This window comes from Pelophylax lessonae, assembly GCF_965119305.1.
Source record: "Pelophylax lessonae genome assembly, chromosome: 2".
Lineage (NCBI taxonomy): Eukaryota > Metazoa > Chordata > Amphibia > Anura > Ranidae > Pelophylax > Pelophylax lessonae.
In genome coordinates, this window is record NC_138769.1 from 357,783,480 (window position 1) to 357,801,000 (window position 17,521).

The 17,521-nt window shown below is 44.4% G+C and overlaps 2 protein-coding genes across 2 annotated transcripts in view; one reads left to right on the plus strand and one right to left on the minus strand.

Annotated features, from left to right (window-relative positions):
- LOC309545621 (RH-like protein) overlaps positions 1 to 3,497 on the minus strand; it is a 98,853-nt gene extending 95,356 nt beyond the window's left edge. Inside the window, exon 1 of the mRNA XM_082244871.1 lies at positions 3,308 to 3,497. Within this exon, the coding sequence (XP_082100997.1) occupies positions 3,308 to 3,446 (139 nt within the window). The 5' untranslated portion in view covers positions 3,447 to 3,497. The remainder of the gene's footprint in view (positions 1 to 3,307) is intronic.
- A 12,469-nt stretch (positions 3,498 to 15,966) lies between these two features.
- Positions 15,967 to 17,521, plus strand: part of MACO1 (macoilin 1) — a 126,078-nt gene continuing 124,523 nt past the window's right edge. Inside the window, exon 1 of the mRNA XM_082244544.1 lies at positions 15,967 to 16,294. Coding sequence (XP_082100670.1) covers positions 16,215 to 16,294 — 80 coding nt within the window. The 5' untranslated portion in view covers positions 15,967 to 16,214. The remainder of the gene's footprint in view (positions 16,295 to 17,521) is intronic.

The following is a 17,521-nucleotide window of genomic DNA, read 5'->3' on the forward strand; positions in this document are numbered from 1 at the left end:
AAGACTTTTTTCCAGCTGATTACGCAACTCCAACATATCAGCCATACTTTGCTTCTGCAAAGTCTGAATTTCACTTTCCTTTTCCATGAGGATGGTATCTTTCTCCATTATAGTCTCTCTGCGTTTTTGCAACTCGACCAAAAGAAGAGCAGTGGATTCTTCCCACTGTAACACATGAGACTTGAGTAGTTCATTCATTTCCTGCAAGTTTCTATGCTCCATTTTAAGCAATTCCAAGGCTTGTTCCTTTTTTTCCATTTTCCGTTGCAAGGCATCCAACTCAGCCCTGCACACATACTCGGTTTCCTCCAAACCGATGGCCTCCATTGGCTGCTGGCGTCTCTGTTTCCAGCCTGCCATGCTCTCTTGATGAGCCTTTTGTTGAGCTGCAAAGCTCTGCTGAAAATCCGCATTTGCCTGCTGTTGAGCTGCATTTGCTTGCTGTTGAGCTGCATTTGATATAATCAGATGTTTCAACATCTCCTCCATTTTGAGTTTACTTTTCATCTGAGCACACTGCGTCTCCATAGCGGTTTCATCAGTGTTGCTAGGGACAACAACCTTCCTCTTTAGTAGACTCTCTTTAGGCATGGATGGGGCTGGTTCAGACGGCAACATCCCCTCCATCCATAGAATCCGGTCTCTCATTTCATCTATCTTTGCATTCTTCAGGCGTTTTGAACGCCCCATCTTCAATAACTCCACAAACAAATTTTTCACAGTGCAGCAAAAATTTTTCAGACCACTGTCTCTTTAACACATGTAGTTTTTCTCTCTCTCTTGCAAGATCTCTTTTCCTGCACACACAGTTTGTGCAGTCACTTGCACCAGACACAACAAAGTTCATCAAATAATTTTGAGACCGCTGTCTCTTTAAAACACTTTTTTTTTTTTCTGTCAGGATCTTCTCTCCTGCACACATAGATTGTGCAATCTCATGCACCAGATAAAGTTCATCAAACATTTGCACTTCCTTGCAGGGATCTCTGCTTATGCCCACTGCATACCTCCACCATATGTAAGGGATTAGCTCGGTGGTAGGCGTGGATGACCCCTTTGGGGGTGCGTTTTCACAGAGAGATAGCCGAGCAGAGGTTGAAAACAAGACTGATTTATTCATGCAATTTACTTCACACAATTGCAAGCGTCAAAACAGCCAAAATAAAATAAAAGACAAAATAAATCCTTGCCTCTGTGGGCGGCTACCTTCTCACGCTGGAACCTACCTAAGAAGTCTTTCCAACCTACTGTTGGGCCGACACTGCTGATCCTACAGCAGACACTCAAATGTCCATTTGTTTGCTTTTCACACAGCACAAACATTGTCCATTGAACATGTCCCTTTGTTTTCTTTCACACAGCACATGTTCATTTATAACAGGATCCTTTACTCTTCAGATTCTTCACATGGAACACTTTGTCTTCTCACCTTTGAGACGTCTTCACTCGTGGTTACCCTCCTTAGCTTCACATCGCTGTAGGGGGTCTTCTCCCATGCTCACCAGCTTGTCGGGAGGCACACATCCGACTGTCCCCCTCTCCCAGCCCACACGGCGACAGGCGGCAGCAGTCCTTCTCCCATGCCCACACGGCGTCGGGAGGTACACGTATGTCTGTCCTCCTCTCCCAGCCTACACGGCGACAGGAGGCAGCACTCAATAGATTTTCTCTGGACAAATTATAGAGGCCTTGATCTCCTCATTCTGAACAGCTGAATGGTTTTCAACTTCCTGCTGGCTCTTTTTGCAGCCAACACCCTATAGTATCAGTGAACTTTTCAAAGCAGGTGGGAATGGGTCTCCTCTCAGTGACTACATTCCCAGATTTACCTGACTTCCTGTCACAATATATATATATATATATATATACAGTATATATATATATATATAGAGAGAGAGAGAGAGAGAGAGAGAGATTAGAAGTTTACATTGTTAGGGAAGCCTGACACAATACAACTTTATACCTATACTTTACCTTTCTTAGATATATTTCCAAATAATCAGCAAAGGCAAGATCTGAAGGTTTGATGCTTTTTATTTAGGGAGACTCTTTCACTTTGGCCATTCACAGTATTTTTTATTATTACACCCCCCCCCCCCCCCCAATCCACATATATGCATCTTTACTCTCTTGCAGCTCCATTAAAGCCACCACAAATTACCCATGGTTTCAGTATACATTGGAGCATGTGACATCCTCCTATGATGCAGTGTTTGTGCCTCAGTTGTCAATTGTCAGGCCTGAATAATATTACCTGAGGGAGGCATTGTCAACTTTGTGTGTAAGCTCTGATATTATGCAACACAAAGTACATAGGGTTAGGACTTTAGCAGAACAGCAGCAGGGAAGCATGGTAAAGGTGAGCATAAGTGGCCTGGGGTAAGATTAGATTGAAAATGTTCCTTCATTTTGCATCTAATAAGTCTATTCAAATGTCCACCAACTTAACAGAAAAGAGCTTAGAGTTTGTTGTAGAGTTAACATTGCTCAGAGTGTGAACATCTTAGGTTTTTTTTAAATATGCCCCCCCCCCCCAAAAAAAAAAATAAGTATTGCAGTGTATTATGCAGTGTATTAATAACCCAGGCACTATCAAACATTACAGATATATATTAATTTATCTAATTAGTGAAATGCTGCATATCCAACTGTTCTTTACTTGGTTACAGATCTCCTTTAAAGTCCTGTGTATTGTGACTAAAGGTGCCTACAAACATGAAATCATTTAAATGATCCAACACTTTTTGGTTGGATTGTAGATCAATTACAGTATATGTCTGCAAGCCTTCGCAAGGTTCTCATGGTTGAGCAAGCTTGAGAAAAAAAAATATTCTGTTTGATCGCTGTTTTCTCTTACCTAATGTTAAAGCTAGAATAGTCTTATAGCTGCCCCAGCACAACCAGTATTGTGGATGAATGGCAAAATTCAAGAAAAAGAAACCCATAATGGGTGAATGATTTTCAGGTGCCAAAATATCATTGTCTGTGTACCCTAAATCTGCAAGAAGCTAGTGGCAGCCTACTGACATTCATTCAAATAATAAATATCAGCTTTAGGTAAACTGGCATTGTAGTAATGCAAACATGACAATTTTAAGTGACAAAGTAAGGACAAGTCAATCTATTAGGCCCAACAGACTCTTTCAAAAACGGATCTTATTAAATCTTAAACAAATACAAAATATTCTCTAAAATTCAAAATGAAGTTCAATACGAATACAGAAAATATCTTAAGTCAGTAAAAGGTAGAAATAACTTCTCTGAGAGGCTACAGGGAATTGTATTCCATATAACTGAAAACTCTTACCTGGATACCTGTGAAGGTTTCTTTCTATTGTGTACTCTTGGGAAAAAAAGAACAGCAAGACTAAAGTGAATATTGATTGAAGCAAGAGGAATATCCATGGCAGAAGTCCTCGAAGACTGGCAGAGTATCTTGGTGGCATTTTTATAATTTGTTGGAATAATAAAATAGCTTTCACTTGCTCAGCACAAACAAGGAGATGGGGGAGGAAAGTGACAGTGATGGGTGTTAACCAAATAACGCAAGGCCTTATCTTTCACAGGCCCCGGGACTATCAGCTACCATATTGTGTCAGCATGGGCTTGGTTTAAAGTGTTAGAAAAGATCAATTAAATAACATGCAGGGGTAATCCAACATTTTCAGAAAGTCAGTAATTTACACAAATTGTTCTTACAAAACTAAAATTCTTATGCAGCACCCAATTAGAGTTCAAAGTTTATTGGTATGAGTACAATAAACTTTAAGTTATATCTAAGGCTAAAACTTTTTTTTTGTTTCAGATGGTTTTTTAGAAGTGTTAAACTCTTTTCAGATTTTTATTTCTGTCTTTGTCCCGGCTGGAGCGATTTGCCCTCTCTATTTAGTCTGGTAGCCATTAGCAATGGGACAGAAAATGATTGGAAAATCATAATTTTACAGTTGTCCCCTGAACAGGAAGTGAGGGGAAATCCATCAGTGTGGAGATTTGCTATTGTGACAGCTCCTTCTCACTTTGGAAGCATTTACTTTCACTCCCTGTTATGTCTCTGGGACAGGAAATTAGGGAAATGCTCCCAACAAGCATAGACAGCTTGTTGGGAGCAGGGACAAGCGAATATGTGACATTCGGCTGATGCATTCTACCCTAAAAACAGGTTTTTGAGCTTCCCATAAAGTTAGGGGAGAGACGTCAGGTGAACAATTGTTGGCTAAGTAGGCTTTAATGGCATTTGCAATGTCTTGGCGGTGGGTTGGGATGGCCAGCAAGCTATCACTAATAGTCCAGGACTGGTGGTTAGGCCTGAGGATTAAGGAGGAAAAGGATGTGATGACCGCATTATGGTCGGACCAAGAGCAAGGTGCAATTGTCGAGCTCAGGATGAGTAGGGAGGCACTGACATTAACAAGAATGTGATCTATACGGGAAAATTGTTTGTGGGGGTGGGAATAGTGGGTGTATTGGCATTTAGCTTAGTTCTGTTCCCTCCATGAATCCAATAGAGAATATTGGTTTAGGACTTGTTGAAAGGAAAGACGTTGTGCATTAGGTGGGGTAGGAGATTTGTCTAAGAATGGATAGAGAACTTGGTATGAATCACCACAAAGCATGAGCATTCCTTGTTTGTGTGAGGTCACTACAGCTAGTAGGTTGGAGAGAAAGGAGAATGGAATTTTGTTGGGAGCATAATAGGAGACAATTGCAACCTCACTATCTAGTAGAGTGCCAAAGAGTATGAGGTAGCGACCTTCAGGATCTCTGATCTCCACCAGGGGTGTGAATTGTGTGGACTGATTAAATACAATAAGGACCTCCCTTTGTTTGATGGGAGCAGAGGCTGTATACACCTGAGGGCATTGAGGGCTAAAGAATATTGGGGTGGAATTAGATGAAAAGTGCATCTACTGTAAGTAAATCACATGGGCAGAGAGAGCTGAGAATGAGCAAAATGCTTTATTACGTTTAGCTGGAGAATTAAGCCCCTGGACATTGAGTGTCAGTACATTAGGTGAGGCCATTATTGGGATCTAAAGGGTCAGGTATTGACTTACTGATAAGCTAGAGGCTAGGTGGATCCTCTCCAGGGGGGAGAAGGAAGGGAGAAGGGAGGAGGGAGGGAAACAAGGTTAAAAAAAAAGGAGGGGGGGGGGCAAATAAAGGGAAGAGGTAAGCTTTACAGAGGATAAGGTAGAGACGGCAGTGGAGGTCCAAGGGTGAAGGGAGTTCTACACTACCTCTGGACCTAAAAAACAGGGTAAGTCCAAAGGAAAACAAGGACAAGGAAACATTTTTAGGTGAGGTACTCGAGGACTTTGTGGGGGAGCAGTGGACAGTCTCAGGGACTACAACAGCCTGAAAAAAAAATCTATAAGAAAATTTAAACAAAGTAATACAGTACCGAGATATTAATGAATCTTAACGGTGCAAATATCATCAGTAGTTTCAAACTGACAACTGGCGGGCTTTGTATGCCACTAAGAAGTAGGTTTTGCCCTGGGAGGCAATGTTACGTGTATCATTAATGTACTATTTTTAACTACAAAGATACCCCACTGTGCGCAGATTTTAGACGTGTCTAGGTAAATAGAGGTGTAGAAGCCCCTATGTCTAGGCGGGAGTGCCAGTGAATGCGATACACTTTTAATAAGGTAGAGATATCACAAAGAAATGCTGTAAATGCTGACTAGACATTTTAAACAACTGAGGCAATACAAATGGACCTGGGTCTCCTCAACCTGCATGGTCAGTGAGGAGAGCAAGGCTTACGGAAGACATCAAGATAAAGCTTGGGAGTCAAGGGCTGAGGATGCACTAGAAGTAGTGGAGACCAAGGTCTCTTAGTGGAGGAGGAGTAGATAGTTTCTCTGTGAGTGGAGAGATGGGAGCCAGAGAATCATGAGACCTTGAGTCTCTCTGAACTTAAAGCCATGCCGCAAGCAAGTAGACCATTACAAGTAAGGGAAGTAAGGGTTGGGAGAGGAAGGGCGGGTGGAGGGTGAGGGGTTGTGGGTGGGATGGAGGGAATAAGGGGAGAGGAGCTGTGGATCTAGAGCCAGCAGTATTTATAGTTAGTTACTTTGAGAACTGCAGAATAGAGTCCAAACAGTATCATGAGAGGAACAGTATATGGATACTGCTCAGGAAATGCCATCCAATATATTTGCCAGGACAAAATGGAAGGGGTAGAGGAATAAATAAAGGGGGGATACCCCTAGTTACCAGGGTAGGAATGTCAGTCCATGGAGTCCTCTTCTGGGGCTGGACCCAGGGAGATGTAGCGGCCACGTTTGTTAGTATTGGATGAGGTCTGAAGACCGGGGGAGGTTGTTATCTTCTTGAGGGAGTTGGAGGCTTCTCTACGTCGAGATTCCTTGGCAGCCAAAATCAGAATCGGTATGCGCCAAAATTACCTCACAGTATCATCCATCACTGTACCCATCCGTCTCCATAGAAAAAATAAATGTTGGACAAACATTGGTTAGGCCTATTATCTCTTATTAAAACTGTACTGGGTCTCATAAAACAGTATTAAACACTGCTTAGTGACTTGTACAGATAAGCTTATAATAAAGCTTATCCATAGGTACAAGGAATATCTCCTAATCGTGCACTGTTTAGGAAATATTCACTATTTCTGTAGCCAGTGTTGTCACGGACACATGTGCACTGCGCTCTGAAGGGACGGCATAATGAGTAAAGCGTGCTGTGCCTCAGCAATAACTGTTGTGCACATGTGCGGGAGTGACGTCATTGCGGCTTAGCTATTTAAACGGCTGGAGCCAACGAACCCAGAGGGAAGACAGAGTGAAGATGGATGCCTTGTCAGTGGTAACAGCACGCTGCTGGAGGGTTTCGTTTTAAGGTAATGCTTTCATAATAGAAAAAAAAGAAAAAAAGAAAGGAGCTCGGTATATAATGTATGGCACCCAATATGGAGGTATTCCACCCCTCCTAGAGTTTGATGAAATACAACAGTGTGCCTGGTGGACCTAGCATTAACATAAAATGACTAACTTCACAATAATGTAGAGAAACTTTGTTATACATAAATGGATAGATGAGAAACACTCCAATGGAATAAAATATACAATGATTAGCAATAGACTAGCTCTACTATGAGAATATTGGGTATCATACATTATATACCAAGCGCCTTTCTTTTTTGTTTTTTTCCTGTTTACTAAATGGTGTTGTGACACCTTAAAGGGGCAGCTGGTAGGCATTACTGTCATTATTTTATCCACTAAGGCTTTTCAGCCCACTTTATATCAGGGCAGTACCGTCTTTTTTTGGTATAATGCTTTCATATTGTCCTTGTATATGATGCATTCAAGCACATTATGCCCTTAAATTGCATGAAGATTTTTTTTTTTTCCAGACTTTACTACCACACTTTAATTCTTACAGTAATTTCAAACTTATGGACAACAATTGACATGTCAGTACACTGAAAGTGAATGTCGCTGGGACATGTTAACTCTACAGTTAACCCTTTACATACACAAATAGCAGCTGACATCACGTATTAATGGAAGCACACACCTTGCACTGCACTGCCATATTCCGAGCTTTTATAAATGCGTAGCACTTTCTGCCATGCCCAGACAAAAATGTAAACAACATAACAGAGTTAAAATCCTGTTAGCTTTCTTAAAAGAGGCAATAAGTTCCTTCATTTCAGGTTAGACCTCATGTGTCAAACACAAGGCCCATGGGCTGAATCCAGCTCATGTGGCCCTCGCATCCAGGGCTTTTTTTCAGCCAAAACATGGCGTAACTCAGTTTCACTACCCCTGTGTCTCGCCCTCTGCTCCTTGCTCACCACTGTCATTTGTAAACACAGAAGCCTTCTGTGTTTACAAGGACAGCTTTCCACTCAATGGCTCTCACAGATCCTTGACTGCCCTGCACTCACGGCAGGGACAAGTGAGATGCAGATGCAGATGGAGTGTGGGATGGGGCATCAAGTGGTAAGCTGCACTGTGATACCCATCTGTGCCCTGGTGTAACCAATGATCTCCCTACAAGTGAGAGAGCCGTCAACACTGCCTGGAGGTACTAGAGCCGGGTTGGGTAGGTGAGATGCAAGGAAGCTTTATTTTTGGGTGGGTGGGGTGAGGGGGGATGAGGGCTATGGAGGGAGAAGTGTGCAGGTCAGAGTCAAGAAAAAGTGGAAGTGAGCTGAACCCTGCACTCTGTATGTACCCCTGAAACTGAACTCTGTACATAGTGCATCCCTAAATGCTGCACTCTTTTTGTAGTGTACCCATGAAACTCAACTCTGTACATAGAGCATCCCTGAACTCAGCATTCCGTACCTAGGGCATCCATGAACTTACCACATAACGCACTCCTGGTGTTTATTGCTTTTCCATTGTTAGTGAAATTTGGCCACTCCCACTATTTCTCCCACACAGCATAGGCATACTTATAAATTACACCCCAAAACACATTCTGATATGTCTCCTGAATTTGGGACGATCATATGTATGTGTTTTTCACAGCCTAGATGAATAGAGGGACTCAAAATCCAAGGAGCACCTTTAGTCTTTTAAGGAGCATAAATTACACATCTCATTTCCTGACTGCCTATCACATTTTTGGGGGCCCTGGAGCACCAGGAAAGTTGAAACTTCTACAAAATGACCCCATTTTGGAAAGCAAACACCCCAAAGATTATTCTGAAAGACATGAGTCTTTTGAAAATGTAATTTTTTTGCCAAATGTTTTTGGAAAACACAGGAAAGAAAATGAAAACGCATATTTTTACACAAAGTTGTCAATTAATAAGATATTTCTAGCACATAATTTAGGCATACTTAGAATTACACACCAAAACGCATTCTGCTACTCCTCCCGTGTATGGCAATTTTACATGTGTGAGGCTTTTTCACAGCCTAGCCACATAGCCCACAATCCAATCAGCACCTTCAGGAGTTCTAGGGGCATAAATTACACATTTAATTTCCTGACTACCTATCATATTTTGGAGGCCCTGGAGCACCAAGACAGTGAAAACACCCATAAACCATTGACCACATTTTAGAAAGTGAACACCACAAGGTATTTTTGAGGCATGGTAAGTCTTTTGAAGACTTTATTGTTTTGCTGCAAGTTTATGGAAAATGCAGAAAGAAAATGAAAATATTTTTTTTTACACAAAAGACACTTCTCACACACAGCATGGGCATAGTTGGAATTACACCCCGGTGCACTGTAATGGTCACCTCTAAATAGGTGGTCAAGGAATACAGCTAAGTGAAGCATCACCTATAGAAGACCCATTCCTAAAAGCCAAGCAAGCCTAGCCTACTCGTACATGGTTGCCCCCAGGAATGTCATGTTCACTGGCCAGGAAGTACAGCAAGCTAAAGAAAGGAAGAACAAAAGAGTTGCTGTGGTTCCAGGAGTGCAGTTGCCTGCAGGTGATGACTAGGACTGGTGTCTTGCAGAATCATAGTCAGTCAGATGTGCCGATGGGTCAGTTCAGGCCAAAGTCAAAAACATGGTCAGCAAACAGGCAAAGGATCAGTCAAAACAACAGGCGGAAACATGGTGAATAAACAGACCAGGGTCAGTATAGGCTTCAAGCAGAGGCAACACTGCACTGGTATGGTGATGATCAGGTAGATTGTTGCTAGCTACACTGGGGACTAGTGTAGCACCCATCAGGAACACTGCTGCTGACCTACACTGGTCTGGTGACACTTGGACTGGTGTGGTGGTGATCCGGGACACTGTAACTGATGTGGCAGTGATCAGGGACAAAATGACTGGTGTGACAGGGATCAGGGACACTGTGACTGGTGTGGTTGTGATCAGGGACACTGTAACTGGTGTGGTGGTGATCAGGGATACTGTGAGTGAAGTGGTGGTTATCAGGGATACTGAGTGGTGTGGCAGTGATTAGGGACATATATATAAAATGTGTTCACTTGAAGACCAAAATGTTACACCCCCTTCCTGCCCAGGCCATTTTTCAGTAATACTGTACCCAAATGAGTATTATATAATTTTTAAGATTTTTTTTTTATCTTTTACTAAATAAAGATTAAAAAAAAAAAAATTCCCTTAGTTTTTGCTATAAAACTTTGCAAAATAATAATCTTTCTTCGTAAATCTAAGTCAAAATGTATTCTGCTATATTATTTAGTCTGTGTGAACGCCTACAAACTATGATCTACAGTACTGTGCAAAAGTTTTAGACAGGTGAGAAAAATGCTGTCAATTAAGAATGTGTTGACAAATATATATTTTAATTGTTTATTTTTATCAATTTACAAAATGCAAAGTGAACAAACAGAAGAAAAATCTAAGAGCCGGTGTTCCGTGAGAATTAGCTCCCCGTGAGAAAAACCTACCCTCGTCACTTCCGGTTGCACGGCACTGTATGTCATTCAGCTGTGCTGCAATACGAGTGATCTCCACTCCTGTCCCTGTCACTTCCCTCATCTCGGCTAGTAAATATAAAAGCGGCAGCGGGTGTATGAGAACATAAATCACGGAGCCGAGACCCGCTTTTATATTTACTAGCCAAGATCAGGGGAGTGACAGGGACAGGAGCGGAGATGACTTATATTGCAGCACACTTGTTTTAATGTAAGCGTGGCGTGGGTAGGTTTTTTTCACGGACACCGTGATAATTTCCTACTAGTGCGCATGCGCACTAGTCAGGTCCTCAGCTCTTTCATTAGGTATCCGGGGCTGTGAGCATGCGCACTGCTGCGCTGCTCAGCTGTTCCTGGCCGGAAGTGACGAGGGAAGGTTTTTCTCACGGCGTAGGTAATTCTCACGTTACACCGGTTCACACTACCACGACCAGAAAGTCGCCCCGTGACTTGAAGAGACTTGTTTAGAGACTTGGAAGAGACTTGTGCACTACTTTGAAGAGACAGGCGACTTTGTCTGTGGGGAATGCCTGGCTAATCTCTTTCTTCTTCCTGGAAAGTCTGATAACAAGTCGCTTCAATTAAGATAAGGAGGCGACTCCCATTGAAGTATATGGGACAGTCGGATCACACGTCGCCTCAAAGTAGTACAGGACCCTTTTCTGAAGTCGGAGCGACTTCAGTAGTGCCAATTAAGACGGCACTGATTGATTAACATTGCTTTTGTTATGTCAAGCGACCTGGGGCAACACAAGTCGCCTCCCAAGTCTTGCTAGTGTGAATGGGCTCTAAGGCCCCGTTCACATTGCCGCGATCCGACTTGGGGGGGGGGGGCGACCTCCGAGGTCGCCGTGCGAGCAGCGCGCCGTGACCTCGGAGCGGCCGCCACGGACTTCATAACATTGAAGTCTATGGTGGTCGCCTCTGGGTCGCCCCAAAGAAGCTCCGGACCCTTTTTCTAAGTCGGAGCGACTTGTGTCGCTCCTATTAGAACGGGTCCGCAGCTTCCCTATGGAAGGCGACCTACGGCGACCTGTGAGGCGACCTGGTCGCCTCACAGGTCGCCTTAGTGTGAACGGGGACTAAATCAAATCAGTATTTGGTGTGGCTACCCTTTGGCTTCACACCAGCTTCAATTCTTCTAGGTATACTTGCACATAGTTTTTGAAGGAACTTGGCAGGTAGGTTGTTCCAAACATCTTGGAGAACTAATTACAGATCCTCAGTAAATGTAGGCTGCCTTAGATCCTTCTATCTATTCATGTAATCCCAGACAGATGCAATGGTGTTGAGATCAGGGCTCTGTGGGAGCCAAACCATCACTTCCAGGACTCCTTGCTGTTCTTTATGTTGAAGATAGTACTTAATGATATTGTATGTAAATTTGGGGTCGTTGTCTTGCAACAGAATAAATGTGGAGCCAATCACATACCTCCCTGATGGTATGGCAATAAGGATAAGTATCTGCCTGTATTTCTTGGCATTGAAGACGCCATTGATTGGGCAAAGCTGAGGACTGTAGATGCAGTGGTTGGCCAAGGAAACTTAAGCCCCGTACACACGTACCGAACGATCGGCCGTCTTTTATCCGAGGGCTGTCTTGTCTGTTGAAAAGTGCAAAAGACTGCACACGAATTTTGTCGGCCAACAACAGCCGACTGCAGAAGTGATGTCATGTGATGGTTAACTTTCCATGTCTTTTTTCTTTTCTGAGCATGCCCAGTCTTGCAAATCTGCTGTCTGTCGGCCGAAATCTGTACTGACTGGTGAACAATCGGCCGTTCTGGTGTCGGCATACAAAAATTTTAATGCTTGCACGACAGATTCTGTTCGGCCGAAAGTGCGCTGTCGGCTGTCAGAAGCATCATACTAACAAGCCGAAAATCGGCCGATCGGTCCGCGGACGAATCTTTTCGGCCGACAATCTGCACGTGTGTACGGGCCTTTAATGTAGAAGATTAAAGACACATTATTCTTACTTCCCTTCTACATCAGAAGATGTTCAGCAGTGCCATCAGTACAGAACTGACAGGAACCACTGGGACAATTGGCAACAAAGAGAGAGCCGCTCAGGTGTCAGTTCAATGGGTGGTGCTGGTCAGATCCGCCGTCCAAGCTATGAAGAGTCCAAAAAAGTAGACCGCACTCAGGAAAGTAAGATGAAAACAATCAAAACTCCTTTATTCTTCTTCGGTGTAGCAGACAGACAGTACAATGCACATAACAGACGTGCCGGGTTAACGCGTTTCACGAATTAAATCGCTTACTCATAACCATACAGTGTATGGTTATGAGTAAGCGATTTAATTCGTGAAACGCGTTAACCCGGCACGTCTGTTATGTGCATTGTACTGTCTGTCTGCTACACCGAAGAAGAATAAAGGAGTTTTGATTGTTTTCATCTTACTTTCCTGAGTGCGGTCTACTTTTTTGGACTCTTCAGGAACCACTGGGACCCAGGTACACCCCATCTACTGCCTGGTCAGAAGTGGTCTTCACTGAAGAATTGCGGCCAAAAATCCATACCTCTGATGTGGAAAGAAGGCTAAGTGGCTCTGAAATGACCCATTTTGTAAAGTAGACATTCCAAGGTAATTATATAAGAAGCATTGTGAGTTTTTTCAAGTTGTAATATTTTGCCAGAACTGTTTGGAAAATGAATGAATAAAATAAAATTTGATATTATTTTGCAAAGTTGTAATTTTAACAAGTTTTTTTATTTTTTATCAGGCAGGGGAGTACCTTACAATCCTAGGATATAAGGCTGTGTGTTTCTATTGATGCACACAACGTAGGGAGACACAAATCTAGTCCCTGCATGCAAGGGTGGCTTCATAGGATGCTGCAAGAAAAAGGAGCCACCCTGAAACAGGAAACTTGGGGCAGTGAGCATGGTATTAAACTAGGACATAGCCAAGGAATAAAAGATAAAAAAAGCTGTACATTCAGCCTAGGTTCACACTAGTGGGTGGAAAACACTGCATGTGATTCGGACAGAAATTGCACCGCATTCCTGTGCACATCACATGCAATGTCTGTGCGGTGCGATTTAATAAATACATTTAGTATCGCAAAATTGCATCCCATCTGCACCAATGGGTGCAGGACCCTTTTTTTCCCCCTGCACCTGAACCTGAAACCTGAAACGCATTGCATGGGTGTTCACACCCATGCGATGTGGTTCTGGAAATCGCACTGCGTTTTGCGATTGGTTTCAGGGTGTCATTAGTCTAACACTAACACCTACAGCAGATTGCATGGATGCTGCACGATTGCCAAGCACCGCAATGCAGAGAAATGCAGCAAATCTTGCGTTTTTCCCACATCAGAACAGTGTGAACCAGGGTTCAGTGATAAAATCAGCTGCTGAAAGTGCTTACAAACTTTCACTTTATTAAATCACATAAGTGTCAAAACAACTGGAGAAAATTGGGTTGTTCTAAAATGTTTAGTGTATTTTATTCTGCAAATAACTAACCACTTCTCCCGGGTCTCTGTCATATGACGTTGGAGACTTAAAGTGGTAATATCTGAATGATGCTTGCATCCAGATATCTTTGTTTTCAGCCAGCGATTCCCTACACCCTAAAAAACAATCATAGTGGCTGTTTCACTGCTTGATTGTTTTTGCAGTCGGAGGGGGAACTTTTCCCCCTCCCGCCACCCTCCAGTCTTGCCCATGCGATCGGCAAATCGGGGAATGAACCTACCGGCGGTGGAAGTTTACCATTGAACTTACTGAGTAACAGATGGTCCTTGGTCATCTCTATGACTCTCGGTGGCCTGGAAGCGACGTCATGATGTCACTTCCGGTGCCGGTAGATGAAAAACACTGCCGTTTTGTTTATTGGAAAGCCTGAGATCAATTTTTTTTTTTTTTCATCTCAAGCTTTCCAGCATAGAGGAGAGATCTGGGGACTTATAGACCCCAGATCTTGCCATAAAGAGGACCTGTTATGCCCTATATCTATTACAAGGGACGTTTACATTCCTTGTAATAGGAATAAAAGTAATCAAAAAGTAAAAAATTAAAAAGAAAGAAAAGTGTAAAAAAAAAAATAAATAAATAATAATAAAAAAAAAATCTAAAGCACCCCCGTCCCTGCTTGCAAAAGCAAACCCATATAAATGTTATTTTTTAAGTACCGAAGTTTGGCGCCATTCCTCAAGTGTGCGCAATTTTAAGGTGTGGCGTGTTAGGTATCTATTTACTCAGCGTTACATCAACTTTCACATTATACCAAAAATTGGGGTAAACAATGATTTGTTTTATTTTCATTCATGAAAACGGAATTTTTGTAAAATCTTACCGTAAAATTCCTTTCTCTGAGTCCTCTGACAGTCGCCGCCCACTCATACAGTCTTCACCAATGGTATTGACCTCTTATCCACAGGAGCAAGAGAGGTCAATACCCATTGGTGAAGGCTGTATGAGTGGGCGGCGACTGTCAGAGGACGTAAGAGAAAGTGTTTTTAAAAAAATTGCATTCGAAAAATTGCTGCGTAAATATTTTTATTCCTTAGGGCAATGATGGTGAATCTTGGCAACACAGATGTTTTGGAACTACATTTCCCATGATGCTCACCTACACTGCAGAGTGAAGGAGCATCATGGGAAATGTAGTGCCAAAACATCTGGAGTGCCAAGGTTCGCCTTCACTGATCTAGGGTCTCTGCTAAAAAAATATTTATTATGTTTGGGGCTTCGGAGTAATTTTCTAGCCAAAAAAAAAAAGGATGATTTTTTACAAGTAGGAGAGAAGTGTCAGAATTAGCTTGGGAGGCAAGTGATGAAAGTAGACAGAATAACAGGGATTTAGGGACATAGATGGCCTTTGAAGAAAGATGACACATAGTTTACAACACATGGGAATAAAAGCAGATACGTAGTAAACATTAGAGACAGCTTGTGACACTCCAGTTGATGTGGTTACATCTGATAGTGCCTGGCTTATTTCTGTGTAATGCATGGTTTCCGAGTAGCGATCTCTTTGCCATTATACACAGCCTCCAATGAGCGCTAACCATTCACTTTCCATTGCATGTGACATGCCCCCGTGCAGTGTGTGCTGTCACCCCCTTCTGTGACAATCACACCCCCAGCACAGCCCAGGTCTCGCAGTGGGCGGGATCTTCGGTCCAGCCCTTCATCTTGCGGACGTGGAACCCAAAACAAACCCGCCCAGTGCTCTGCCTCCAGGGTAAGCGACGGTCCCTCCCTATCGCTCTCTTCATTGGTCAACAGGCTGTCACCTTTTCCCCAGAACTGTCTGTGGTTGGTTCCAAGGTTTGACACATCCCACCCCCTCGCCTCTCACTACCTGGGTTCCCGCGCACCGCACTTGCGACCCAGCGTCTCCGCCCCCTGCACCGACACCGCATTTTTATTGGCCGCCAGCCGTGTCGCTCGCAGGCTTTCCCCTCCCATTCTTTCGGCTTTTCTTTCTAAGGCCACCAAAGCTCAGGGAGAACTCCCTGCGTCATTATTGGCAGCTTGCCCTTGGAGTTGGTTGGCTGGTCTCTTTGTCACACACCTCGGGTCGGCTCCGGATTGGCCCCCCCGGCCGTCGGTCACGATGTGGGCGGAAGCGCGTTCGGTCCTCCCCTGGCTGCACCGTTGCTGAGGGGAGGAGGAGGAGGGGCCTCCATCTTTATTTCTTTGTTTCAAATCCTCTAAACTCGCCGTTTGGCCGTTGGTTTGATGTGTGTATCGGTGGCTTTCCGGGCGGGTCGCCCCTGGTGATCCCTGGAGCGGGTGTGAGCGCTGTCTCGGTGGACGGGGAAGGCCTCGGGTGGCGGCGGGAAGAGGCGGACACCGGGAGAATGAAGCGGCGGAATGCGGACTGCAGTAAACTCCGGCGCCCGTTAAAACGGAACCGAATCACGGATGGCATCTACGGGAGGTGAGTGAGAGAGTCGTCTGCATGCGGAGCACAAGGGGGGGAGGAGCAGGCCTGGAGTGAAGCCTCGGCCTTTCCTGTGTGCTGGTGGCGCGGCCTGTGTGTCAGTGCTGGGACCTGGGCCGCCTCTGTGTATGGAGGAAGGCTCCTCTGTACACATGTCATACATAACCTTTGTCTGCCATGGTGTGTGTGTGTACAGGGCCGCCTGTCCTGACTCTGTCACTGACAGCTGGATAGATAGAGATCTATACCCCCACATGGCCACTGACAGCTCTATGGGGCTCACTCCTTCATTACTCAGGTGCTGCTTATCCGGATACTAGCTCAAAATAGGCTGCTGACATGTTGGGAGGGCTGCATGTTGTCATGGAGACAAATACACTTTTGGAAGGCTGATTGTTGTTGTTGTCGTCACTTTGTACTATATTCTTAGAGAAGTAATTAAGGCTTTTGTTTTCTTTAAATAACCTCTTTTATTTACCTGCTCTGCGCCATGGTTTTGCAGAGTGGCCCGATCCGCCTTTTCCGCGTCTGCCCCCATAGCAAGCTGCTTCCTATTGGGGTAGATGTGCGGGCTTGCCCCCAAGCTGGGCTGTGTGTATCTGTAGAAAGTAGGGGTCGACCCATTATCGGCAAGGCCGATATGCACTTTCCCCCCATATATCGGAATCGGCCCCTGAGGATACCAATAATGTCTGTCCCCAAAGCAAGGTGCTTCCTATTAGGGTAGACGTGCGGGCTTGCCCCCAAGCTGGGCTGTGTGCATCTGTAGAAAGTAGGGGTCGACCGATTTATCGGCAAGGCCAATATGCACTTTCCCCCATATATCGGAATCGGCCCCTGAGGTTACTAATAACGTCTGTCCCCAAAGCAAGGTGCTTCCTATTGGGGTAGACGTGCGGGCTTGCCCCCAAGCTGGGCTGTGTGCATCTGTAGAAAGTAGGGGTCGACCCATTATCGGCAAGGCCGATATGCACTTTCCCCCATATATCGGAATCGGCCCAGGGGTTGCCGTTATTTTGGGAAAGTGCTTGTACCGGAGTGATGCCTGCAGCTAGAGGTACTGGTGTCCATAGCCGATGATCAGCTGTCTTGTAATGACGACCGATGCGGCTGAGAAGCCGCTCAGCTGTCATTACAAGGAGCGGGAGGGGACGTCCCCCTATGCCCCCCATCCCGCCGCCTTCCGTGGCTTGCCCGGGTTTCCTGTCCCACCGGGAGACCCGG